At 57.4% G+C, this 26,092-nt stretch overlaps 3 protein-coding genes and 1 non-coding gene across 9 annotated transcripts; 2 read left to right on the top strand and 2 right to left on the bottom strand.

Moving 5' to 3' along the window:
- Positions 1–1,859: 1,859 nt before the first annotated feature.
- SLC27A4 (solute carrier family 27 member 4) lies at positions 1,860–12,089 on the bottom strand. Of its 2 annotated transcripts, XM_055790782.1 has the most exons (14): positions 11,938–12,037; positions 10,284–10,410; positions 9,205–9,371; positions 8,167–8,561; positions 7,337–7,495; positions 6,894–6,963; positions 6,693–6,784; positions 6,062–6,171; positions 5,429–5,638; positions 5,053–5,179; positions 4,737–4,874; positions 4,417–4,581; positions 3,809–3,955; positions 1,860–3,556 (listed from the first exon to the last, which is right to left on the bottom strand). In XM_055790782.1, exons 3-14 carry the CDS (start codon positions 9,363–9,365, stop codon positions 3,399–3,401), a joined length of 1,932 nt encoding a protein of 643 aa, XP_055646757.1. In that variant the 5' UTR covers positions 9,366–9,371; positions 10,284–10,410; positions 11,938–12,037; the 3' UTR covers positions 1,860–3,398. The 2 variants fall into 2 exon arrangements, with proteins under 2 accessions (XP_055646757.1, XP_055646747.1); XM_055790772.1 differs by lacking the exon at positions 10,284–10,410 and having other exon boundaries at positions 11,938–12,089.
- A 99-nt stretch (positions 12,090–12,188) lies between these two features.
- TRNAR-UCU (transfer RNA arginine (anticodon UCU)) lies at positions 12,189–12,279 on the top strand. Its single transcript is given in 2 exon segments — positions 12,189–12,225; positions 12,244–12,279. It is a non-coding gene; the product is annotated as a tRNA-Arg (tRNA).
- Positions 12,280–13,844: 1,565 nt separating this feature from the next.
- COQ4 (coenzyme Q4) lies at positions 13,845–20,242 on the bottom strand. Of its 3 annotated transcripts, none has more exons than XM_055793984.1 (7): positions 20,124–20,242; positions 19,853–20,031; positions 19,357–19,453; positions 17,618–17,720; positions 16,561–16,690; positions 15,632–15,725; positions 13,845–15,007 (listed from the first exon to the last, which is right to left on the bottom strand). In XM_055793984.1, the coding sequence occupies exons 1-7, from the start codon at positions 20,192–20,194 to the stop codon at positions 14,845–14,847; spliced, it is 837 nt and encodes a 278-aa protein (XP_055649959.1). In that variant the 5' UTR covers positions 20,195–20,242; the 3' UTR covers positions 13,845–14,844. The 3 variants fall into 3 exon arrangements, with proteins under 3 accessions (XP_055649959.1, XP_055649960.1, XP_055649961.1); XM_055793985.1 differs by having other exon boundaries at positions 19,858–20,031; positions 20,124–20,229; XM_055793986.1 differs by having other exon boundaries at positions 19,858–20,138.
- TRUB2 (TruB pseudouridine synthase family member 2) lies at positions 20,231–24,305 on the top strand. Of its 3 annotated transcripts, XM_055793981.1 has the most exons (8): positions 20,232–20,363; positions 20,441–20,557; positions 20,649–20,723; positions 21,209–21,270; positions 21,547–21,628; positions 22,196–22,268; positions 22,721–22,857; positions 23,638–24,305. In XM_055793981.1, the coding sequence occupies exons 1-8, from the start codon at positions 20,270–20,272 to the stop codon at positions 23,925–23,927; spliced, it is 930 nt and encodes a 309-aa protein (XP_055649956.1). In that variant the 5' UTR covers positions 20,232–20,269; the 3' UTR covers positions 23,928–24,305. The 3 variants fall into 3 exon arrangements, with proteins under 3 accessions (XP_055649958.1, XP_055649956.1, XP_055649957.1); XM_055793983.1 differs by lacking the exon at positions 22,721–22,857 and having other exon boundaries at positions 20,231–20,363; positions 23,638–23,797; XM_055793982.1 differs by lacking the exon at positions 20,649–20,723.
- The last annotated feature ends 1,787 nt before the right edge of the window (positions 24,306–26,092 follow it).

Genomic DNA, 26,092 nt, shown 5'->3' with positions numbered 1-26,092 from the left:
CAGCCCCTCGGCTGTGTCAGCACCAGCAAGGGCTAAATCCTGCTCCTTGCATGGGCCTCAGCTGTGCTGGTAATACCCATCCATCTCCAAAACCCAACAATACAAGCTGGTATCCACCTACTTGGGCTTACTTGCAAATAAATAACAGCCATACTTCCACAAGCTTCCAAAGCTATTTGCATCTGGTGCCCTGAATGCAGAATTTGCCTGGCTTTTTGAACCTGACCTGCTGTCAGACAGATGGAAACACAGCGCTGGGCCTTGCCCCGCAGCCCCTCTCCCTCCAGAGCAGCTTTGCGTGCAGGGCAGCACAGCCAGCTCCAGGAAGGGAGCGCACCTGTATCCTCCTGTCATCACTTCAGACCATTCATCTCCAGATGGCAACTCCCAGGGCTAGCATCGGGGAGCCCAAGCTTCCACCTGTTCCCTTCAGCAGAGGGCTGGGGGAGGCCAGGCGTTCAGGATGCTGCCCACCACCTACCTGGCACAACGAGGTGACCTCAGTGCCGCCAAAGGTCCACCAGGCACAGGCTGTGGTCAGGAACCTGAGTGAATGGGAATGCCAGTGCCTGGGATCGCCCCTGGCCTCACACCCAGCACAAGCATCTGTACCTGAAACCTCCTCTCCACCCCAGGCAGGGTCTGACCTATCCCCTGCATGGGTAACCCCCAGCTCCCAGCACCCTATGCCACCCCTCCCCGCTTCCCAGGGCTCCGAACCCCCTGGGGGGCTGTGAGACCCCAGGGGAGCCCCTGAAGATGTCCTCCCTGAGGCAAGACGTTTGCCGAGCTCAGCCTGCCCTCCACCGGCAGCTGCGAGCGGAACAGTGTCCGAAAGTGGGACTGGAGCATCTGCAGGGGTGGCATCCATCACTGTACACCCTGCACCAGCCCCTGAGGCCAGGGACACCCCCAGGCCCCCACATATGACCCCCACACCGGCAAAGCCACCTCATTTGCAGGCTGAGCCCCACGGGCACTGTAGGGCTGTGGGGACGAGGCCTGTTTTCCACTGAGCTGGGGGCTGCTTTAGGACAGGGGCTGTCCCAGGAGCTGTGCCCTTCCAGGAGCAGTGGTGGAGCACACTGCTCCCATCCTCACCTGGAGCTGGCTGCAGAGCCCTGACACAGATCCGAGCTGGGGCATGCCCAGAGTCACTGTGTCCAAGAGACTGAAAAACTAAAATTGAAGCTTTTAGCTTAGAGATGCTGGAGAAGCCAGCAGTTTGAAGGTGTCCAGAGGTGCATTTGGTATAGATGTGGATTTCCAGCACTTTGCCCACAGTGTGTCCCACCAGGCAACACACTTCACCCTGGCTCATGCAAGACATTTCTCCCTGGTACACATGTGCCACGCAGGAGCTGGTTTCTCCTGTCCCCAGGGTTGGATGCAGTGGGTCTAAAAGACGGTTGTAGGAGTGAGCGAACGGCAATGACTACCAAAAAATTTGTCTGCGACGGTAGAAATGAAGTGGGAGCTTAAGCGTGGCCAAACAGAGAGAAGCAGCAGGAAAAGGAAATTGGGAACAGGAGGGGGCAAAAGAGCCAGATGTGCCAGGACAAACAGGGAGAACTGAGACAGGACAAACTGCGATGGCAACACTTGAGTACAGGACCAGGAGAAGGGGTGAGCGGGGAGTTGGTGGAGGGGTCTGGGAAGGGTCTCATCAGTAGGTTGTTTTCACACAGTCATCAAACCCAGCAGTAAGGGGCTTGGCTTTCCCCTGCTCCAAGACAAGCTAAAGTCTGCCCAGGGAGGTCACACTTTGGAGTGGCAGTTCCCACTTCCCAAACTGGCAGAGTCCCTCACCTCCCCGCACAGAACAGGACTGCACAAGGAAAAGGTAGCAAACTCCAGCATAGCCCATACTCGCATTTAATAGTGAGGACAGGACAGACTGGGGCAGGCAGGTACGTTGGTGCAGAAGCACAGCTAGAAGAGCAGACACACCCTGCCCTCACGAAAGACAGACGTCATTTTAGGGATTAACCCTGCTAAAAGCATAAACCCAAATAATTAAAAAAAAAAAAAAAAGAGAGAGAGAATAATAAATCCCAACCCATAGTTTTGTCTGGAACAGAGGTTTCTGCACGGTCTCCGAGGAATGGAATCAGACATTGCTGCTAAGGCTGTTTCATGTCAGACAATGTGGGGAATTCACATAGCGAAGTCAGGTGTTCAACATGGACATTTCAGTTCAGGACCCGTATCCTGCAGTGGAGATGGGAAGGGATGTGGAGCACATGAAGTCAGGCTTTCACAGAGACCACCCTCTGGAGGACTTTCTCTCCCCTAGGCAAGTTGCCTCCCATGTTCAGGGCACAGATATCACAGCAGAAAGTCCCCAAGAGCTGCTCCATGGTGCTGAGTACGTCTAAGCAAAGGCAAACCAGGCCCTTCATCCCCACTCTCCCACCTGCTTTCTGCAAGGAAGAAGGTGCACAAAACAAGGCTGCATCCACAAAAGGTGGAAGTAAGAGACCCAGAGAAGTGTCTACAAGATAGTGGGGTTCACTCATGTCCTTCACTAGGAAGCAAGGCCACAAGGACATACGTGGTTGCATCCACACTGGAAGAGGAGAATCAGTCCCAGATGAGTGTCCTGTCTCCCTGTGAGAGAAAAGGGCTCCCCAAGAGAGGACAGGTCTGGGCTATCCCTCCACCTACTGCACAAACCCGGGACACATTCAAAAGTACAGACAATAAATTAAGATTGAAAAAAAAAAAAAAAAGTCAGCGTGTATAATATATATATATATATATATAATATAACGTGCGTGTGATTGTGAAAAATAGAAATGTCATCCCCAGGAGAGAGCAAGGCACAACAGAAACACATCCCTGTCCCTCTCCTGAGCCCAGCACTACCCTGCTCCCGATTCACAGCAGAACCACACCAACGGGGCCATGCAGGGGGACAGGGGTTGCGCCTGGCACCCAGCTTCCCTCTGCCAAATGGGGCCTTGTGCCAAGGAGGAACTGGCTTCTTGATGGAGGAGTGGGGAAAAAGCCTAGCACTGGTCCCTTCATGACCTTCACGAGGAAGGGTTGCTGCAGGCAGGAAAAGGGAGGGAAAGACAGGAAAAGCAAAATGGAATAGCAGGGGCACCCCACACCTCCTCAACTGGCCAGAGCCCTGCCCCTCCCATGGCACAGACCACCACCGCTGTACCAAGTGGAAAGAAAATAAAGCCATAATAAGTCTATGCTTTGGTATGTAACCATCCCCCTCCCCTTGGTCCCCCCTGTGTTCCCCCCAACCATTATCTGTAAAACTTGTCAAATAAAATCTCTAGCGTGCCTTTATATTGCTTCCTGAACCTTTTCTTCCTCAGCGCCTGCCTTGCCCCCCTCTCCCCAGCAGGATTCAGGGAGGTGCCTTGCTTGAGCCCCACCGGTTACAGCTTCTGCTCTCCCGACTGGATCCTGCTGAACGCTGCCTGGTCCAGCGGCAGGTAGCAGCCCTGCCTGGAGTCCAGGAAGTACAGCCTGTCCTTCACCAGCGCGGGGTCGAAGCCCTGCTTCCGCAGCTCCATCTTCTGGAACTTGTAAGTGCCTGGAGTGGGGGGTCAAGAAGGAATGAGGGTTCACTGGCTGCACACACTCCCATGCCCACTGCACTTGTGCTGCCCCAGACCCAGCCTCACACCTGCCCACCTGCACAGCACCAGAGGACCTGGGTACAGGCTCCATGGGGCAGAGGGGCTCCATCCTGACCCTACCACAGACTGGGCTCCATCACCGTGTTTCCCCCCCAGGGGCTCCCACCAGTTCCGTGCCCAGTGCGAGCACACATGCCATGGCTCACTTGTCTTGGAGACTTCGTGCAAGAACCGTAGGAAGATGGGACGTGCGTACAACGGCAGGGCCTTTTTCAGCTTGCTGGCAAAGTCTTCTAGGTCACAGGAGTTCTCTGGGTCAGCGATGGCTGCCATTCCTGCCTTCCCTTCAATTCCTAAAAGGCAGAGAAGAAGGGAGAGCACTCAAGACAGACTGTTCCTGTAGCATCATCTCCCCCTTCCCCATACCAGCAAGGCCTCTGGTGCAGACCCGGCTTTGTACAGAAGTGCTGGCACATCCAGCTGTCAGCGGCTATGTCACCGCCCTGCGGCTAAGGCTACTAGCGACACCCTGCGGTCATGGTCACCTCCTCCCAGAGGAGGCACTTGTAGCTGGTCCAGAAAAGACACAGGGCCCTTCCAAACCAGCCAGAATCAGACCAAAGCTTGAGAGAAGGGGGAACCCTCTGGATTCTGCTAGGCACATCCCCAGCAGCCTCTTCCCAGCTTGCCCACGGGGAGCCTCGGTCCAGCCTCTTGCAAAAAGACACGTCGATCCGGATGTGCAGGACACACTCACATTCAAGTGCCAGAGCCCTGCCTGCCTCCCCTGATTGTCCTCTTCCCTCTCAGCTACCTGGGATCTCCACCCCATAAACCACCACGTCCGTCAGGTTGAGGATGCGGCTCAGTGTCCCCTCCACCTCTGTGGTGGAGACGTTCTCCCCCTTCCAGCGGAACGTGTCCCCAGTGCGGTCCCGGAAGTACATGTAGCCGTATTTGTCCATCACCAGGACATCCCCTATAGGAAAGTCAGGAACAGGCGAAAAATGAGATGTCAGAGGAGCCAGGAGCAACCAAGCATCTCAGGGCAGTGCCATGAGCCTGGGACAGCCCCCACACCCAGGCACCCTTCTCCTCTGCTCTCAGCAGATGGAGGGGCCCTGCTTGCTTCACCTGTGAGATAGGCAGTGTCCCCTTTTGTAAACACGTCCCTGGCGATTTTCTTGTTGGTGGCCGACTGATTCAGGTAGCCGTCAAAGTGCTGCAAGGGGTTGCTCTTGACAATGCGTCCCACCAGCTGGCCCGGCTCCCCTGCAAGGAGAAAATAGGGGATGAAGGGGGGAAGCAATCACCCACACCCAAGCAAAAAGGGTGTCTAATGGGGGTGGCAGCGTTTAACTGAGCAGACTCAAACCTAGGAAAATTATCTAGAAGTATCAGGAAAGACTTGCACAGAGCTGAGGAGACTTCTACCTGTGGCTGCCCTCACCTGGTTTGCAGGAGATACAGACACCATCTGGCCCCCGGATCAGCTCCATGGTGTCTTCATCCACCCTCACCAAGCCGATGGGGTACACACCTGGTAGGATCCTGCTGTTGAAGCCACACGACCCAACCTAGGACAGGAAGAGCTCAGAGCTGTGGGAAGCAGGGACATCTCTCCTGCCCTGAGCCCACTGTGCACGCGCATCCAGGATACCACATAGCCACCAATGCACAACAGCCAAAACCCCTCCAGGCTGATGGCAACCCACGACAAGCCTCTTGGGACAAGAAACCAGGAGCAAACAGCCCGTCTGGGTTTCCAACCCTGCTCAAGCCAGCAGGCACTCTGTGGGACATGGGGAGGTTGGTTGGAGCCTTACGTTGTTATCAAAATTTCCCAGGCTGCAGTTGCACTCTGTAGCCCCATAGAACTCAGCCACCTGGGTGATACCAAAGCGGGCCATGAACTCCCGCCAGATGGAGGCACGCAGCCCGTTGCCCAATGCCATGCGCACCCGGTGCTGCCGCTCCACCTCCTGGTATGGCTGGTTCAGCAGGTAGCGGCAGATCTCCCCGATGTACTGCACAATCTGTGAGGGACGGAGAGGAAAGATTCACTAGGACCTGTCTGACAGGCCCCCAGTTGTTTGCGGTTCAGGGCAGGTAGGAATGGCACAACATGCCCCAAGTCCCCTAAAGAGGCCATGGTAAAACCCAGGAATCCTGCCAGCTCATTCAGTGCCTGCCCTCTCCTGGTTAACCCACTCCTCCAGGCCATGAAACTTATCCAAGATCTCCTGGCTAATGCTGGAGCCCGGGAAGGGCTTGGACACATGGAGTTACCACCCCAGGTGGGAAGGACACACCCCACCACCTTGGAAGGTGGTTTGGGATGGATGGGCAGAACCAGTCTGGGCCTCCCGCTCTTCCAGCAGCTGGGCTCTCCCCAGCACCACATAGATGCCCAGGCTCCGTTCCCCACTCCCAGATGGCCCCTTGCCTCATGACCTCACCGTGCAGTTGTATTTCACGCAGTCCTCCCAAAAGTGTGAGGCTGAGAACTTCTTGCGGATGACAATTGTCATGCCCTGCAGCAGGCACTGCCCGATCCCCACGATGTTCCCTGCAGGGAGGCAGGCAGGGGAGCCCTCAGTCCCCAGGCACCGCCAGCCCAGCCTGCCTGGGGAGAGGCCTGCCAGGGCAAGGTGGACACCACATGCTGGCTCACACCAGATGGGTGTTCAAAGCCCCCAGGACAACAGGCACCGGTGATGAGACACGTGGCAGTGAGATCTGGGGTGCTGCTTTGCACCTAGACATCCCATCACATCTCAGCCAGGCAGGCAGGCACCACTTCCCCTTCCCCCCTTGACTTTCCATGGGGACGCAGTAAGGAGCAGCTATACCAAAGCCAGGCTAGGAGCTGGGATAATGCCCCCCCGCCCACCTCCCAACTCCAAAGATCAGCCAGATCGATTCTTGGCTCGCAGGGGAAAAGTGGAAAGCCTCAGTCAGACACTGCCAGCAGCAGTTAGCTCCTCTTTGGCATGGAGACTGCTGCTACACCAGCCTTCAGCCTTCCCTGGGCTGGGCAGAGGGGAAGAGATGGCTCCAGCATGCAGGGCTCTGTACGGCACACATTACCTGCAGCGTGGTAGAGCGGGAGGCAGTCATACATCACATCGTCGGGCCTCATGCGAAAACCATAAAAAACCAAGCTGCACATGCGGAAGTACCTGGGGTGGGAGGGTGAAGAGGCACATCAGCAGCAGGGCCAGCGGCGCTGTGCTAGGACAGGGCAGAGCTCAGCCCCATCCTCCCCCAAGCCCATGTCCACGGCCTTACCGGCAATTCACCACAATGGCAGCCTTGGGCAGCCCTGTTGTCCCAGAGGTGTAGATGTAGAAGAGTTTATCTGGAAAGCAATGAGGAGACAACGTCATATACCCAACCTAGGAGCTGGCTGAACCTGGAGAGGGGGACAAGTGACATTTACACACTCTGCTTGTGCCAGTTGAGTCAAAACTTTGTTATGTGACAGCACCAAGAACATGCTGGGTTTACCCTGGGCAGATCAGGTGGTCTGTTGGACACATGGAGGGCACAACAGGATACTGCTCCATGCAGGGCTGGGCTTCAGGCACCAGCGTAAGACCCATCCCAAACACCTCATGCCCTGCTGCAGACATCTGCAATCAGCATCCCAAGCAGATGTTCTTGCCGATGTTGAACCAGCTGATTCACAAAAGCACTGCCACGAGTCTGGCCCCCAAGAGCTGACCACGTACCAAGAAAGCCCTTATCAGGGGGGGTTGGCTGGTGCCCCTGGGCCATTTTCAGGAGGGGATCCAGGTGTTTCGCACCAGGAAGCACAGACTTGGGGCTTCCTTCCCCAGACCAGAAGAGATGGATAGATTTCTCCAGGGAGGGCTGCACTTCCTGCATCGCTGAAAAAGCAAAAGAGGGGAGATGGAGAAAAACCACAGGGTGGTTACAGCACAGAGATTCCCTGCCCTCCCAGACGGTCTCAGGGAGACGCTGCCCCAGGTAGCAGTACCCTCACTGTACTTGGCAGACCCCAAAGGGCCGACAACCATCCCAGGCAGATGTTGTTCCCATGACTAACAGCTACTGGGGCCACAGCCCAGGCCTCTTTAGGGACCAGAAGATCCTGTTCTCCACCTCTCCCCAGCCAAAACCTCTTTGGTGCCAAGAGGTCTGTTGACACCATCAACCTCAGAGGTGTGGACTGAAACACGAGGATCTGGAGCCAAGGTGTTGCAGGGATGTGGCTAAGATCCACAGAGAGCAAGGGGAGGCTCAGCCCATGCAGCAGGGCAGGCTCAGCCCAGAGGATGGACCTGAGAGGCACAAGCAATGATCCTCACACCCAGGCTGGCCTGCTTGGGAGCCAGACAGCACTGAACTCCAGATCCTGCCCGCTGTCCAAAGGGATCAAGAAGAAAAAAAACAACCAACAAACAAATCCAATTCCTGGATAATTCAACTGTCCACTCTTCTAGATCCCTGCTCTGTGGTGGGCAGGAAAGGAACACTAAATCCATAGACACCCCCATATACAGTCCAATGCACCCCGATGCATCTGCCTGCCCCTCACCTTCCATCATCTCCACTCCAAAAACCACAGCCTTGGAGTTGGAGATGGTGATGCAGTGCAGCAACGCCTCCATGCGCAGGTGAGAATTCACAAGGGCAGTCTCCACCCCAATCTTGGCCAAGCCAAGCCACAGCCCCACATACTGATTGCAGGACTCCATGAAAAGGGCCACCACGTCACCAGAGCGGAAGCCTTGGCCATAGAAGAAATTGGCCACGCGGTTGGAGTACTCATCCAGCTGCCGGAAGGTCCAGCTCTCGCCTGTGCCTTGGAAGATCAGTGCTGTCTTCTCTGGATACTTGCTTGCAGTCTTCTGGAAAATCTTGGCAATTGTGTTCTTCGCCTTCACATGCCTCCATACCTGCCACTTCACCCGCAGCAGGACCAGCCCCGTGCTGCCAAAGGAAGGGGAGCATGAGGGAAGCTGCTCAGTGACCCCTGCAAAACCACTTCCTCCAGCAAAGCCAGCAAAGCATGAGGACCTTTCTAGGAGCTGCAACAGCCCAGCACTGCTCCAGGCCCTATTCTAGCTCAGCAGCAGCTCTCTGTGCTTCCCTGAGCAGCATGGACATAGGCAGAGCTCATCTACAAAAATGCTTATAGCCAGGAACGGATGGAGGCCAGGGAGAGATGTGCCCCAATCAAAGGGGCATCTTTGAGCCTCGGGTGCTCTCCAAGAGATGGCACCACTCCCTCCCCACAAATCCTTGCCAGGCTGGCACAGCCTGGTACCAGCTCAGAACTGACCCTGCACAAACACCTCGTGCCACGCCAGCATCTTTAGGGACAGGGTGAAGTACAAGGACAGTCATTAGACTTCAGAGCTCAGCTGAAATCTATCTTTCCCGTGAAAACTTTGCCCAAGAGTTTGGAGCCGCCCAGGCACAGCAGAGAGAGATCTCCTTCCAGCCAGTCTGGGTGCCAGCAGAAACCCAGGGCTGTGCAAGGAGCTGGGGACTGCACTCACAAACACACCGGGGCAGAGCAGTGGGCTGGGGGGAGGGTGGATGGTTGGTCCATCCCAGCCAGGACACCTACGTGACGTCCCTTCGTATCGTCTTGATGAATATGAGGAAGAAGTCCCATCCGCCGGATCCCAGGTAGAAGATGAAGAGAGCGGGGATGGCCTGGGCCCAGGACAGCTCCAGGCTGACCCTGAAGAACAGCAGCAGTGCCGCAAAAGCAGCCAGACGCAGCATCGTGGCCTGCAGAGGGAGAGAGAAACCACGGCCATCAACCCCCACACGCTGGACTTGGTGATAATGAACCCATGGGCGGGGGATGCATTAGCAGCCCCCAATTTCCTGGATGAGGTCCCTGAGTCATCACTCCTCTTGGTAGTGAGGACATAACCCAGTAGCCCAGAGCTCCCACAGATGTAACTTTATCAGACCTTGGAGATGGCCTCCAATTAAACCACCAGCACGGCACTGCTTGGTGCCAGTCGAGAGCCTGGCTATTCCCTCTTGGGGAGCCACATCCTGCACATGAGCCAGGGGCATGGCCACGCCTCAGCAGTGTCAGATGCAGGATAAAGTCACTTCATGGATGAGGGAGTGGAGTCATGGCAGGAGACCTTGTGCAGATGTTTGGCAGGCACCAAGGTGGTGCCAGGCAGGGCTGGCTCAGCCCCTCACTCCCAGCCTGGCAAGGCCCCGCTCCAAACTCCTCCCTACCCCAGGGACCCCCTGTCCTCATAACTGAGGTCTCTGAGGCCTCCAGCACCAGCTCTGCTGCACACCTGGCTCCGGCAAAGCCAGCATGGCTGGTGGGAGAGCACAGCTTCACCCACTTCCCAGCACAGCTCGGACAGGAACAGGGACAGGAAACTCAGTCCTTTGAGCACTGCTTGTGTTTGCAAACCCTCGTGTCGGCAGGCAGTTTCCTGGCCTGACTGTGCTGGAGACACGGCCAGAGCGGGTTGAGGATGATGGCAATCACAGGCATGCCCTGGCCAGGCTGGAGTGGGCAGAACAAGGGCTTTCACTGCTGCCAGGAGTGCCCAGACCCCTGCCCCATGGCCTGTGGACAGCAACAGAGTCTCTGGTACTTATCCCCTAAAACCAGTATCTCTGTCCCCATCCCAAACACACCCCAGATGTGGCTCCAAGACTCACAGGAGACTGTGATCTAGCAAAGGCTCTTTTTGGGTGACAGCATCAAGCAGAGGAAAGGGACAGCAACATGAGCCTTGCAGCTCAAGGGCTCCTAGATAAAACTGGTCCTTCCTGGCATGGACATAGGCTGAAGAGGAAGGAAATATTCATGTCATTTCCCTTTCCCTCTTCAAGGATTCCCTGCTCAGAAGCTGGCAGCCCTGAGTGGGCTGTGCCACAGCTGGTGGGGCCAGAAGCCACGCTTTTGGCTTTCCCTCTGCTCTGTGCAGTTCAGGGAGCCTCTGTGGATTTGGTACGAGACACTGGCAGGGTGGCAGCCAAGGCAGCACCACGTGTCCCTGTGCCCTGGCATGTCACGCAGGCTGTCTCACCTCTGAGCCGTGCCACCTGCCACCGGCAGCAGGCTGGGATGCACCACAGCACAAGATGCTGCGGCTGGGTGAGGGCCTGGGGACATCCTCCCGCCCACAGCCTCTGCCTAGAGACCCCTGCCCGTGCCAGCAGTCTCTGAGCATTCTCCATCAAACAACCCCCAGGCCTGAGGTCCCACAGCACAGTCCCACAGCCTTTTAGCAGGGCAGGGCCCACTGCTTTTCCGCCTAGGAGCCTCTCTCTGCAGCTGAACAGGGCAACCCTCAGATCGCCAACAAACTACCATGGCTTGGCCGAGACCTGGGCCTTTCATTGCACACTGACACCAGCCAGCCAGCCATGGAGAGCCAACAGCATCTCCCACCAGAAGGCAAGACAGACCCAGGCAGGCCCCTGTTATCCTGTTCACATCTCTGCCTCACACCGGCATGCCCGGTGCCTCCCGCAGAGAGACAACCAGTGCATTAGGAGAGATAACCGCTGCGAGATTGCAGAGATAACCGGTGCGTTACTGCCAGAGACCTCCAGCCCTGCCGTTACGGATTCAGGTCTTGTCTAGCTGCATCAGCACAGGGAAAATTAAGACCTGCCAGTAGCTCCACAGCCAGCGGGCAGGAAGGCAAACCACAGGGATCCATCACCCGGGGGCACAGAGACCCGAGGAGAGCCCGGGGAGCAGGTCACAGCGAGGGGGTGACAGGCAGGTGACCCGGCTCCAGGAAGCCCCCGCGCTAACGGTCAAGCTCCAGGGACCGGGAGATGCCCGGGGCACCTCTCCAGCGTGAACAGCTGGGGGGCACCTGTCCCCCCACCTGGCCCTGTGCAGCGTGGCGGGGGTGCGCCCACCGGTCCGGGGGACGGACAGCGCGGGTGAAACTGGGGGTGTCCCCCCCCCTTCCCTCTCCGTCCTTCCCCGGAGCCGGTGGCACACCCGCAGACGGGAGGGCGAGCGGCACAGCCCCTGCCCCACCCGATGGGGGCAGAGGGGCCGGGAGGGCCGCGCACCGGGACTGCAGCAGGGCCCCCCGCCCCGGCACGGCCCGGGGAGAGCCGGGGTCCGCGGGGCAGCCCTGCAGCCCGCTGAGACGGGCCCGGTGCCTCAAGAGGGGGCCGGGGGGCTGAGGGGCCCCGGTGCCGCCCGCAGGGCCTCGGCGACCCACGAGGAGACCGTGGGCCGCAGCGGCCTCGCCCGGCCGCCCGCGGGGAGGCAGCGTGGCCGCCGCGGCGGAGCCAGGGCGGCGCCGGGAGGTCACGGAGGGGAAGGACGGTGCCGCGCTCTTACCAGGCTCCTGGGCGTCCGCTGCGGCCCGGCCACCTGCACCGGGAGCGGGGCCGGGAGCGGGACGAGGCCCGCCCCGCCGCTGCGGCACGGGGCGGAGCGCACAGCGCGGCCCGCCGGGAGCTGTAGTCCCGCCCGGCGCCACCGGCCCGGCCCCGCGGCAGCGGGTGCGGTCCTGGACAGCGGAGGCGCGCGGGGCGGGGCGCGGGGCTGCGCGGCGGTAAGAGGCGGTGAGGGCGGCGGCGCAGAGCGAGGGCTCTGTGGCGCAATGGATAGCGCATTGGACTTCTAGCGTCGGTGACGGAAGTCATTCAAAGGTTGTGGGTTCGAGTCCCACCAGAGTCGCTTTTTTTGCCGCCGGGACGTGGCGATGGCTCCCGGGGGTCCTCACCGGGCCGGGGGCGCCGCCGCTACCGCCGCCCGGGAGCCCGCCTGCCTCGCCGTGGAGCGCAGCCACCCCCTTTTGGGAGCGGGGCAGGCTGCAGCGCGGGAACGGGGGCGAGAGCACAGACCCCCGTGGCGAGAGGGGCTGCGGGACGTGCCCACCCGGCGATTAATAAATGTGCCTCGATCCCAGCAGTTTCAGCGCGGATCGGCAGCAGCGGCACCTCCTCCAGCGGCACTGCATCCCCACACGGCCCCAGCAGCAGAGGCACAGGCTGCTGCGGGTGGCGGTGGCAGAGCTGCCACTTGTTCACAGCAAATACATCCCCCACGCAAGAAAAAGCATTTTCCAACGGCTTGTGTCTCAGCTGCCAACACCCCTGCTCCCCCTCTGCCCCCGCCGCCTTCCTTCTCACAGGCTCCACAAGCGATGGCTGTGGTGAGCCGGAGCCACGGTGGCAGTTAAGCGATGCATTGAGCAGATGCGGTTTGAATTTACATTATGTGCCGTTCCCGTGGCGCTGGCACCAGCCACCAAGCCCCACGTGGCTGCACCAAGGCTGCACGGCTGCTGCCGGCGGCCCGAGCGCTGCGTGGCCACACTCAACAGCCCAACATGCAGCAAGATCCTTTCTCGCGGCCATCGTTTCGCAGCTTCTGGAAGTGACGAATCTTTTCTGCCCTTCAGTTTAACCGCCCCAAAGCTGGGACACATTTCTGATGCAGAAAAGCATATTTCTGACCTGTTTTAGGACCAAAGACTTCTTTCATCTTGACCAGTGCAATAGGACAGCCCCTGCTCTGTGCACCTTACCAGCAGCTGAAGGATATATTATATCCTTTATTATCTGCTTGGTATAACTCTGGAGGCCAAGGGGAAGCATGAGCCTTGTTTTGGAGAAAACCCCAAAGTCTGGCTGGTGGGTGTGGGGGGAGAAGTTGAAAACGGGGAGCTGGGGGGACAGGAGGGAAGCCAGTCCCTCTGTCTCGGTGCCTGCTCTTAAATGTAGCCCAAATCCCAAGAGTTCTGCCAGACTCAGCCTCCTGGGATGGAGCAACTTGGATGGAACAGCCCGGTGGCACTGTCAGTCCCTGCTCCTGCCCATCTGCTATAGCATCCCGACAGAGACTGGGACAGGGCCGGCAAAGCTCATAGCGGGACAATACCATGTCACCCAGCTGCCACCAAAGGACCCTAGTTAGACCACCCCCTTCCTCCCCCTGGAACCAGGATCTCTTTTGGAAGCCCCCAGCCTTGCCCCTCTCCTGCTCTGCACCCCAGTTTTCTTCTGTCTGGGCCTTCCTGCAACGACCACCAAAAGGAGCCACACAACAGCCCAGCACCCCCAAATCCCACCTGGAAAGATGTGGCTCTGTAGCCCATTTTGTGGCCCAGTCCCCAGCCATCATCGCACACTGCAGACAAAGCACAGCAGACCCCTGGGAGCCAAAAAGGGGTGAAGTTTCACATCAGATCGCGCCCTCAGAGGGGCAGATGAGGTGGAAGGAGGGGGGGTAACCAGCCACAAGCTCCACCATGGATTTTATTAAGCAAGAAGGAACTTCAACAGCAATGCCACACGTAAAAAGAGCCCTCAGCCTTGTGGCGCTCTGCCCTCGCATCCGACAGCTCTGCTCTCCAGCTGCTGGCAGTCTGGAGCCCTGTTTAATTAACCCAGACAGCAATCAGCTCCCAGACACAGCGCAGCCAGCCGCTGTTTCTGCACTTTCAGGATTCAGCCTCTTATTCCTGATCGCATCATTTTGTTGCCCAAGGAGGGGACAATTCCTATTGAAAACCCAGCACAATCACATGGATTTCAGCATTTTTTGATGGGAAGGGACTGCAGGGAGACACAGCAAACTGGGATTGGCTCTGGAACAGCCCATCCAGCAGGGGTAACAGCCAAAGGTATTTCCCTCCTGCTCCTGTGGGCATGCAGTCACACACTGCCTAGTCTCCAAGGCGTGAGGCATATCCCATATGACCCATCAGGACACCAGTTAGGCACCAGTACAAGATGGGATTTCACTGTCAGATACATCACACTGGCTTGTGGGCTGCTCTGTAAATCACTGGTTTAGCTCCAGTCCAGGGCAGCCGCAAGACTTTAAGCCTCGATCTTCCCAGGGAGGGTGGGAACAGGGATGTACCTACACAGCCCTTGAGCTGCAGAAGGCCAAGACGGCAGTTTGCTCCCAGCATTTCGGAGCATCAGTACTGAAGCGCTGCTGCCAGGGGACCCGAGAAGCCAGACCCAGTTGGCAAAGGCACAGTGGGCCTTGCCACTCCTCCACTGAATCACAAACAGCAGGGTCATGTTTTCTCATGGCACAGCAAGGTGCAACTTGGCCTCTACCAGCAGGAGGGTGCCAGCTCTCAGTAGGAGCAAACGGAGCCCTCAGGTCGGTGGCGGCTGGCAGCAGAGCCACGCTATGCTCCTGGGCAGGAGGAGATGGAGCACGGCAGGGGACAGCTGCTGCCTGCCAACGGGGATCCCCTGTCCCCTGCCAGTACTGGAGCTGTCACACTTGAACGGCTGGGGGAGGGAAGATGCCGATCTCCTCCCGCAGAGAATCCACGGACTGCTCCCAGCGCTGCTCATAGTAGACGTTCAGGATACAGGTGGCATTGAGCCCACTCCGAACTGCCCAGGGAACCAGGTCAGTGGCCAGGACCTGCAGCTTTCTGGAACAAACAATATAGATAGGAGGTGACAGTTTTGATTTCCATGTTTTGTTTTTGATTTCCTTCTCCAAGTCCCCACTGCAGGTGGACACCAAACACATGTACGTTGTACCCTCTGCCCTTCTAGCATCCCTCCTCCTTAACTCACATGGGAAACTGAGGCACAGAAGAGGATGGTGTGTCAGGAAGGTTACAGTCAGCAGCAAACCCAAGACCAGAACTCAGGTTCTGCAGTCCCCAGACTGTGCTGGGCCACCAAAACAGATGTGCCAGGGCAGGGAATGCCCATCAGTGTGGTGAGGATCCTGCTGGCCCTCCACATGTGCCTAGCCAAGGGCAGTCAAGCCCGGGCATTGCTCCTCCTGCCTGGCACAGGAGATGCAGTGCCAGAAGCACATGAAGCAACAGGTTCTGCTTCAGGGTCCAGGCAAAGCCCTGCCTACTGCTGTCACTGCTTCCCTGGGTCATGGGGACAGAGCAGCATGTTCACACGAGGGACCCCTGACTGACTCCCCCCTGCAAACTACCAGCGTCCCCTCTCTGTCCCCAGAGGACACCAGAAAGCATCACCCAGGCTGGCGTGTCCCCAGAGCAGAGACTCCCTCCTCACCGGCTGGCACCTACCGTGCGTCAAGATGGATGGGGCCAAACACCGCTCCCAGGACACACATGGGCAGCCCTGTTTGCACAGCTTCGAACCACTTCACCACGACCTCGCCTGGGGGGAGCAGGGAGGCTGTGAGTGGGCAGGGTGCCCGGGGCAGTGGTCCCGCAATGCAGGCTGCACCCCCGGCCCCTTCCTGAGGGTGGCTGTGCACCCGCCCCTCCGCCTCCATGGCAGCGCTTAGGAATGCTTCCTAAGGCTGGCGGTGGCCTCAGATGAGCCTTGTTGTGCACCACCCACCCAGGAGGGACGTCACAGGGCCCCCGGGGGAGCAGCACCCCGCAGTCGGTGCCTGGTGGGCTCGGGAAGCACCTCTTAGGCAGGCTGGCTCCCTGCGGACCTTTGGCAGTGCAGTTGCAGAAGCCTGACCCCCCCCCGAAGCTCTCCTGTCTCGCGGCACCGGGCAGACCTTTAACAGACACTGCCAGGGCTCAGCAAAGCCTGTGAAGGGAACTGGCACGCCGGTTCCCACAGGCTCACCAGCAAGGCTCGACCTGTGACTTGCTGTTGAGTCAGACGCAAAACGAGGGCAAAGGACACGGAGTCACACAGATCAGGAACAGCCAGGAACCCCCTGCTCCTGCCTTCGCTGGGAGCTTGCGAAACATCCCGCCCTCCCTGCCAGGCAGCAAACACCCACCCACCCACCCACTGCCTGCACCCAGGGCTCAGGCAGAGTATCTCCCAGCAGGGGAAAGGTGACATCCCGTGGCCTCTCGGTCACCACAGAGCCAGTGATGCAGGACAGTGGTGATGCAACACCCCCCCAGCAACCTCGGCTGTGGATTGAGGAGGCCAACCAGCCCAGCCTGCTCCATTCCTGGAAGAGGCAGCTGAACACTGCCAGTGGGGTTGGGGAGCGCAGCCCTCTGACCGCGCTACTGATCACCTAGGATGTTGGTTGGCATGCCCAGGAGCGTGTGCATCATGTCATGGATTTCCCGGTACCGCTGGATCACGTACGCCAGCTCTTCATCATCAACAAACTTGGACGGCATCCGAGTGTCTGGAGAAACCTTCTACAAATCCAAAGAGGTTCAATTCAGCCCTTTCCACACCTCAAGTTTGTCCTGGTTTTGGCTGGGATAGAGTAATTTTCTTCCTAATAGCTGGTATAGTACTGTGTTTTGGGTTTAGGATGAGAATAACATTGATAACTCACTGGTGTTTTAGTCGTCGCTATGCAGTGCTTATGCTAAGCCAAGGTCTTTGCAGCTCCTGATGCTGCCTGGCCAGCAGGGAGGCTGGGGGGCACCAGAAACTAGGAGGGGACACAGCTGGGACAACTGACCCCGACCAACCAAAGGGATATTCCAGACCACATCACGCAATGCTCAGCATATAAACTAGGGGGAAAGCTGGCTGGGGGGCTGCTCCTCGGGAATAGGCTGAGCATTGGTCAGTTGGTGGCAAGCAATTATTTTTCATTTGCATCACTTTTTTTTTCCTTAGGTTTATTTCTCTCTTTTTTTGTTATTCTCCTTTTCATTACAATTACAATTCTTATTATTTTATTTCAATTATTAAATTGTTCTTATCTCAGCCCATGAGTTTTCTTACTTCTACCCTTCCAACTCTCTCCCCCATCCCACTGGGGGGGGGTGAGTGAGCAGCTGTGTGGGGCTGAGCTGCCGGCTGGGGTTAAACTAAACAACGTTTCTGGCCTCGTTCTTTAACGCACAGCAACACGAGGTCCCCTCCATCAGCGCAACTCGTAGCCCTCAGTGATGGGTGTCAGTGTCATTTACACAGACAAAACCCAGGGACTTCACAGCACTGGTGACAAATCCAGCATCACCCAAAACCCAGCATCTCATCCCATCTCCCTGATTCCCTCTCATTCCTGGAGGGTTCTCCACGGCTCTGATCTCCCTCTGAAGTGCGTCCGTGCTCCTGGCACAGGGGTCAGCTACAGCCGTGTGCACCCTACAAAGCCCCACACTCACGTTGTCCTCCAAGAAGCGGACGTATTCTCGGCCCAGTGAGCCATCCGGCAGCCCCCGCAGCTTGGCCATGTTCAGGGTGGAGAGACGGATGCGAGGCCGTTCCCTGAAAGCAAAACACAGGTCAGCGAGTCTCCCAGTGACACCCTCAGCAGGGGGTCCTGGGCAAAAGGAGCTCCTGGAAACACCCTACCCCCGGCCCCTGCCCTTCCTGGGCACTCTCCTTGCCGGGATCCTGCCTGCTTGCTGCAGAGATAGCACCATCCTTGTTTCTGTTGCTGAGGCTGTGACACAAATTGCTTCAAGAATCTACCTGAAGCCTTGGCAACAAAAAAGTTCTCACCTCACACCCCTGCAGCAACTCTGGTTGGAACCAGTGTCCTCTGCACCAAAATGCTGTTGCTGTGTGGGCTGCTAGCCAGGCACAGCCCCCAGGAACAGCCGGCCCCGGGGGAGCAGAGCTCTTTAGTGTCCCTGCAAAGCAGCCAGAGCTTCAAAGGAACAACCCTAAAAAGTGGAGGGAATTTGTTCTGAATACAGGTTTAATTTCTCTCCTGCTCAGGCTTTCATTGCCAGCCACGTGGCTGCCATGCATGGCAAGGTCTCCTCCCTGGGTTGTTGGCAAACAGGTGCCCCACAGCCCTGGAACTAAACAAAAGCCCTTTTATTTCCATGCACAGGATAAATTTTTCCCATGATAAAAGCCCTGCAGTGGATCCAGGAGCTGCTCAGCTCTTGGTGCGGAGATGCCAGGGAGATAAGCAGGACAAGCAGCAGTTTCACCCTGGCTGCTGATGTTTCCTTGTGTATTTGGTGTCAAAGGGGCCTCAGCAGCTTGGGGGATAAAAAAAAAAAAAAAAGGATTTGTGTGCACAAATCGACCCCTGCAAATCTTTGCAATACCATGAGGCAGGGAGCAGGCGGGGCGTCCCCCTCTCCCCAGGCAGCTCCTCTGGGCCTCAGCCCCATCCTGGTGCTCCGCGTGCTTTGCTGGGTCAGCATCTGGAGCCAGGATCAGGTTGCTCTGCACAAACACATGGCAAAAGGTGGCTTTTCGCCAGGCCCTTCATGGTGTAACTCAATTGATACACAAGTGGCAGGAGTGATACATAACAAGAGGCAGGGAAAAGGCAAGCAAACTAGCAGTAAGATCTTGGTTAATAAGAGACTCATGAAATCCCTCCCGGTCCTCAGCCTTGCTGTGCTTGACAAGTCCCTGCAGACCCAGGAGCAAAAGTGATCAAGTCTTAACAAGGAAGACAAGAGGAGGCCTCATTTCACAGCTGGGGGAGATGCCACAGGTGCCAGGAAAGAAAATACGGATGTGAGGAAGGAAGAGGCAGACCAGTGGAGACGAAGACTCCGACACAAGGAGATGCAGAAGCAGGTGCAAGGGAGAAATCCATGGACATGGTGGGTTTTCATTGCTGCTCAGCATCCATGTCCGTGGATTTCTCCCTGCGCTTGCTGCTGCATTGCCTTGAGCTGGCACCTGCCAGTTCCAGCAGCGAAGCATAACAGACAGACAGTAGCACCCGCAGCAGGCTGGGCCCAGCGCATGCTGGCCTCTTGGGATCATTAAAAATACAGTAAAATGAACAATCTGGAGGGTCAGAGTTAACAAAATGCCTGTGCTGCTTTCAAGCTGGGAAGGCAGGGATCTCCCTTCATGGGGCCCAAGGAATGTGCTTGCCCTCGTGTCTCCCCCCCACCCACGCGGCGGGGGATGCAGAGGGACGCACTGGAGGATGCGGTAACCTTCAGGGTGCTGTTTCATCTTGTCTCGCAGTTTAGGCAGGGCAAAGCAGCCTGTGGTCTCCCCAAGGACTGCCACCATGTCTGAAAGAGAGACCAGAGAGTGACACCAGGGCGGTTTTGGCTGCACCCGGCTGCCCTCGGTTGGCAGGCGAGGGAGCAGGGCAGAAAGCCTTCGGCTGGGAGCAGGCAGGGAGCCCACGGCAAGGCAGGGAGCCCATGGACCCCAGGGATCTTCAGCCTCGGAGCTGCTCTGCCCCAGTGCCGCCGTCCGGGCCCGGGATGCAGGAGTGGGCACGAGGCCCTGGGGACAAGCAGAGGGGCCTGGGTGGCACGATGGGTCGGGAGCCGCTGGGCTTTGCCGGGGGGTCCCCACGGCCTCTCTCCCGCAGGCCCCTGCCCGCGCCAGATCTCAGCCCCGCACTGGCCCCGTTACCGAGGGTCGCACCCGACAGCAGGAGACATGGGGCCCGCCCGGCTCACCGTGCCTGTAGGGGTCGGCGAGGGCCACGAGCGCCGAGCCAGCGGCCAGCAGCGCCTTCTGCAGCGGGCTGGTGGGGATGTGCCCGGGGTACAGCCGGTAGTACCCTTCGTCCTCCTCCTCCTCCTCCTCCCTGCCGCGTCCATCCCGGGCCCGCGGCTCGCTGCGGCTCAGCCAGGCGCTGCCTGCGGGGAGCAGGGGCTCAGGCACCGGCCCAGCGGGCCCCAGTGCCCACGGCCCGGGCCCCCCTGGGGCTGCCCGCGAAGGCGGCACTTGCCTGGGGAAGAGGGACCCGCCCGGAGCAGCGAGGCCCCCGCCCGCCGCAGCAGCCGCAACGGCAGCATGGCCCTCCTCGCTCGGGCACTGGCGACTGCCCCGGAAGCGCGCGGCGGGGCGGGGCGGGGCGCAGCGGGGCCGCCATGGCGGGGCCTAGCGGGCTCTTCGCCGTCTACAAGCCGCCGGGAGTGGCGTGGGGCCGCGTCCGTGATGCGCTGGAGACGCGGCTGCTGCGCGGTGAGCGCGGGCGGGGGCCGGCGGCGGGACCCCCCCGGGGCTGCCGCCTCCCGTTGACCGCCCCCGTTCTCTTGCAGAGCTGAACGCGGCGCCGGGCCGCCCCCCGCGGCACCACGTGCGCTTCCTGCCGGCGCCCGCCGGGGCCCCGGGGCTGGTGGCCGCCAGGGTGCCGCTGCTGGCCGACCACCCCCTCGGTAAGGGCCGCGCCGGGGCCGGGGCCGGGACCGGCGGGGGGAGCCCCCGCGGCGGGCGAGCGGACCGGCCCCGGCGCTGTGTCTGTTGCAGTGCGAGGGCCGCGGCTCGGGCGGCTGAGGATCGGCGCGGGCCACCGGCTGGACGCGAAGGCCTCGGGAGTCCTCGGTGGGTGCGGGGGGCGGCCGGGCAGGGGGTGCGGGGGGGCCGGGCAGGGGCACCCGTGCCGGAACACCGAAGAAACGATCCAAGGAGGCGCGGGCCGGGCCGGAGATCCCCCCGACCCCGGCAGACGCGGCTCTGCTGCGCGCCCGCGATGGCCGGTACTGCTCCCCGATGGCTGGTGCTGCTCCCCGATGGCTGGTGCGGTGCCCCCAATGGCCGGTGGTCTGCCCAGTAGCCCCGCCGCCAGGGTGGGCACCGCGAAGCTCTCGCCCTGCAAGGCCCCACGGGAAAGTCCTGGGGGAACCCATGGGCTGGAATGACAGGCAGCCCCCTGGGGGTCTCGGGGGTCCCCCTGCCCTGCCCAGATGTGGCTCCCGATGAGACCAGGCCCTGGCCAGGGTGAACGGGAGGAGCGTGCAGTGTGGGTAACTGCGTGCCAGGACCTTTCCACGTGGCTGAGTAACGGGTTCCTGTCTTGTTTGTTCCAGTTCTGGGCCTGGGCCACGGGAACAGGCTGCTCACCGACTGGTACAACTGCCACCTCACCAGGGTAGGTGCCCCGGGATACTTGAGCGCAGTCACACACAGGTTCCTGCCCCATCGCCCCGGCATGGCCCCATGATGGTCGTCCACGATCTTCTTGAGAGCTTGCCAGGATCCGGAATGTCACCCTTCACGCCAGCACGCGGCCATGCGAGTAGAGGCCGCCGCTGTCCTGTGCAGCGCTGTCGTGGCCCACACCTCCTCACAGCTGCGTGGCAGAATACTGCTGTGCAATCGCTTGGTGTATTTCTGTGATAAATTCCACCCTTTGCTCTCCTTCAAGGTTTACACTGTTGATGGGCTGTTTGGTAAAGCCACTGATGACTTCTCAGACACAGGGAAGCTAGTAGAGAAGACAACGTTTGGTAAGAAACTGAATCGATGTGTTTTGTTTTTTTTTTAAAACCCCAAAACCAGAACACCAAAGAAACAGCATGCCAACTGTGAAGTGCTGAACCAGGTAAGCTGCGCAATGATAAACGGCACACTACATGCTTTCTAGTTGTTATTTTTACACCATGTGCAATCCTGATGTTGTAGCCCACCTGCTCTGAATAGAACCACCAGGCACACACAAAGCCTGTGTGAGTTCCGACCACTGCGGTTGCTGCCGAATGGGTGGGACCCAGATTGCTCCTTAGAGGTAGCAGTTAGAAGCTTTCATTCAACGAAACTCTGCAAACACCCGATAAGAGAAACCGGAGCCAACATCTTGGAAGCAATTAAGTGAAATAATCCTTCCCTTTGTAGCCCAGTGCTGTGCTGTTCGGTGCATTGCCATGGTACAGCCGGGAGAAGCGACTCTGCTCAAGCCGCCTGTTGGGGTGTGACTGCCAAAGGGACCGGCATGTCCTGGCGGCACGCTTCGGGCTGCTGTCTCTTTCTGCTTTCAGGATGGATAATTGAGACTGTTTCTACCTCAATATTTGCAGATCATATCACAAGGGAGAAGCTGGAACGGATTCTTGCCGTCATTCAAGGAACAAATCACAAGGCCCTGGTGATGTAGGTACCCAGTGGGGAAGTGCAGCTGACTTGCTCTGCCTGCCATGTGCTGGTCTTTACAGCAAATTAGACTATTTTGTTTGCTGTAATTGAGGTCTTTAGAGCTGAGAGTGGTAGACCAGCATAGGGAGAAGCTACTCAGTGCTCTGTAATCTGGTGAGACGGTGCTGTTAAGTGTCCTTCTTGTGTCCTGAAATATCCAGCTATTTTAGGACCTATTAGCTACATTAGGGTCTACAAAAAAGTCTTGTAGACGTGACCAAGTACCTGCCTCCCAAACAGTGCTACTCTACTGACAGTACGCAGACCATTAAGATGTACGCAAATACTCAACACATATGCAGTTTTAAGAATAAAAATCACAACTTTGCTTTATTGGGGGCAGAGATGTTTTGAATCCCATTGGAGAGAAGAACTAAATGTGTGCGCTGCTCCCTTTTTTCTTTTTCCAGGCATTCTCACATTGATATGAAAACACAAGAGGCATATGAGCTGGCTATCAAAGGCTTGATTCGCCCCATGGGAAAAAGTCCCCCGATAATCACAGCAGTCCGATGCCTCCAGTTCGCACCTCCAGAATTTCAGCTAGGTAGGACTGGTACAAAATGTACCAGGGAAGTCTGGGCATATGGTACGGCAAGTCAGTCAGTAAACATCAATTTCTTACTTGTGATTTAATGCAAAAAGTGTTGGTGGGAGCTTTGTATGAGCTCATAACTGGTAGCCCCTGCAGGAAATGTAGTGATGTGTAGTTTCCAAAGTCACGAAAGCATCTCCTCGTTAGATGAACTTTTCAGTGCAGCGGAAGGATTTTTTTTTTTGGTAGGGCAAGATCTGGAACCCTCACAGTGCTGAAGCTGCTATATAGTACATCAAGCCAGCTGTGCACCTAGCTCATAGGTTTTTCCCTGCCAGTTCCAGATCCAAGACTGAGGCAAGAAAATTTGCATAACGAATACCTGTGGGGCAAGTGTCTTCCTTATCCTAATGTTTCAGTGTAATACACTTCAGTGTTGGGTGATTTGTTCTTTTCTTGACGTGTGTTTTGCTTTCCTGCAGCCAGTCTCCCACTCCTCATAAAATATATCTTATTAAAAAGGTCCCTTTTCTTATTCGCTTTGAATACCTAAATTCCTACACCACTCTCCTGTATCTATGGGTTTGTTTTCTAAAACAGTGACTCTGGGAGGGGCTAGGGCACCCTGCAGTACTCCAGAAAATCATAATCCACCCATGCTGTATCTTAAATAGTCTCTTCTACCAAACCAGTTCCTTCAGTGTAACTGTAAGTGATGTCTGGATTTACAGACAAGGTCTGAGTTTGTGTCAACACTTCGCTTCCTCTGAAACAATCTCTCTGTCCTTCTAGAAATGCACTGTTTGCATGAGACTCAGCAGTACCTCCGAAGAATAGTTCATGAGATTGGTCTGGAGCTGAAATCATGTGCCGTGTGCACGCAAGTGCGAAGAATACGCGACGGTGTTTTCACGCTGGATGATGCTCTCCTGAGGAGCCAGTGGAACCTGCAGAGTATACAGAATGCGATTTGGAACTGTCAGCTTAAAGTGACAACAGAGTTAGAGAAAACACTAGGCCATCAAAGTAAAAGTCATCTTCATAAGTTGGACGTGGACATGGCCCACGCTGCAGACAGCTGAGCGTGTGGCAATCTCTGCAGCACAAGAACACAGCTCATGCTGACAGCATGGTGTACAGCAGAAGGAAAGAGGTTAATTGCAGTTCACTTCCACCCTTTCCTTGAGATGACTTTAATCAGAGAGGCATTTTTTTCAGTGACAAGCTGTATAATTTTTTCTAAAGCACCGCAAATGGTTCATTAACAGGAGCTGGCTGTGCCAAAATTCCTCTTGACTTTGGGAACATGTGGTTGCTAAGGGATAGAAAAACCCATCCCCAAATTGTTTAGCAGCAGGAACTAGACAGCGTCTTAGAGAGCTGTATTCCCTTGGTTGCATGGATTTGTTTGTTCCTTGCAACTGGCAGCATAACCCATCCACTATATGGATTTTATTTTCCCTCTGTTGTCCTAGAGTATTTTCGCTCCATTAGCCCTGCTTTCAGGCGCGCGAAGAGTTCAAAATCAGACTGAAAAGGGGATGTGCAGGAGATAACAGCTTACACAAAGCAATACAAGGAAACGGTTATAACCAGAGTAGGCGTGTGTGAGGAGGAAAGAGAAACTTTCTCCTGGGAAGCTCCAGGTGACGTTTAGGTGGGGCATGATGGGCCAGTCAGGTGTCACCCAAGCAGCGGGCAGTGCCGGCTCTCGAAACAGGGTGCAGGCACTGCAAGGTGGCACCTGCTCCTCAAGTCACTGCGGAAAAAGCAGAGCTGCCTGGCCCGACGGGGCACAGAGATGGGCTGCAGCCCGGCAACGTGCTGCAACCGGTTCAGCCCGGCGATGTGCTGGAGGCCAGCAATATGCCAGAGCACGGCGATTGGCTGAGTGTGGCAGGGCGCTATGAGCTGCAGATGGTTCAGCCTGGCGATGAGTCGCAGCTCGGTGATGAGGTGAGGCACGGCGACGTGCCGCAGTCCAGCGACAAGCTGCAGCCCAGATATGAGCTGCAGCCTGGCGATGTGCCACAGCCCAGCGATGTGTTGGACCGGTTCAGCCCGGCTATGTGCCAGAGCCTTTTCAGCATGGCAATGTGTCAGAGCCAGGCGATTTGCTGGAGTCTGGTGATGAGCTGGGCCTGGCGGGACGCGACGAGCCGCAGTCAGTTCAGCCTGGCGATGAGCCAGAGCGGGTTCAGCCCAGTGATGTGCCATAGCCAGTTCAGCCTGGCGATGTGCCGGAGCTGGTTCATCCATGCAATGAGCCGCAGCCCGGCGATGTGCCAGAGCCTTTTCAGCCTGGCGATGTGCCGGAGCCTGGCGATGGGCTGGGCCTGGCGGGGCGCAACGAGCCGCAGCCGGTTCAGCCCGGTGACGAGCTGCAGCCCGGCCATGAGCTGTAGCCCGGCGACATGCTGCAGCCTGGCGATGAGCCGCAGCCCGGCGATGAGGCGGGACATGGCGATGTGCCACAGCACGGTGATGAGCCGCAGCCCAGTGACTAGCTGCAGCCCGGCAATGAGCTGCAGTCTGGCAATGTGGTGGGGCACGGCAATGGACCGGGCCCTGTTGCAGAGGCGCTGTCTACTCTGGAGTCCTGGAGGAGTTGCTACAACAAAGTAGTAAAGGACAAGAGTGACCTTGAACTGTAAAAGCTGTCTGAGATCCTAAAGATCACGGAGACAAAGCTAGCAGAACGTCAGGACCAGCTTCAGAGTTACAAGAAGAAGAGCATGGACCTGTCTGCTGTGATTACAGATCTCCGTCAGCAGGTAAGGGACTGGAAGAAAGTACCTGCAGCACTGCAATCTAAAAGCCTGAGACCAAGAAGAATTTCTAATCACAGGAAGGGAGAGATGCAGGAGCGGGTGGGAAATTAGGACCATGTGTGGCAATCAGTTAGCTGAGGGGAACGTGCTGGAGCTTGTAGGCCATGAACCCTGGGAGGACAAGGAATGTGAATAGACACAAAAATTAACATGATGAGTCATGCTGAGAGAGCATAGGGGAGCGGGGGATGGATGGCCCCAAGGATGGCGCCAAGGAAAGGTAACACCTTGCTGTTAATTGATGGTAGTTAACCACCCTATCGGGGATTGCCTAGTATGCAATGCTTAGTTTAAAGAACCAAACTGTTTAAAATGCGCAGCTTCAAGAAGCAATCTGTTTAAAACGCGCAGCTTCTGAAAGTATATATAACCTCGTGTTTCTGTACAATAAATTGCCATTTGCTTGCATCAAGCTG

The sequence above is a fragment of the Falco peregrinus genome, chromosome 1 (genome assembly GCF_023634155.1).
Source record: "Falco peregrinus isolate bFalPer1 chromosome 1, bFalPer1.pri, whole genome shotgun sequence".
NCBI lineage: Eukaryota > Metazoa > Chordata > Aves > Falconiformes > Falconidae > Falco > Falco peregrinus.
Note: the sequence above shows the minus strand (reverse complement) of the source record. Positions and strands in the feature narration are given on the sequence as shown.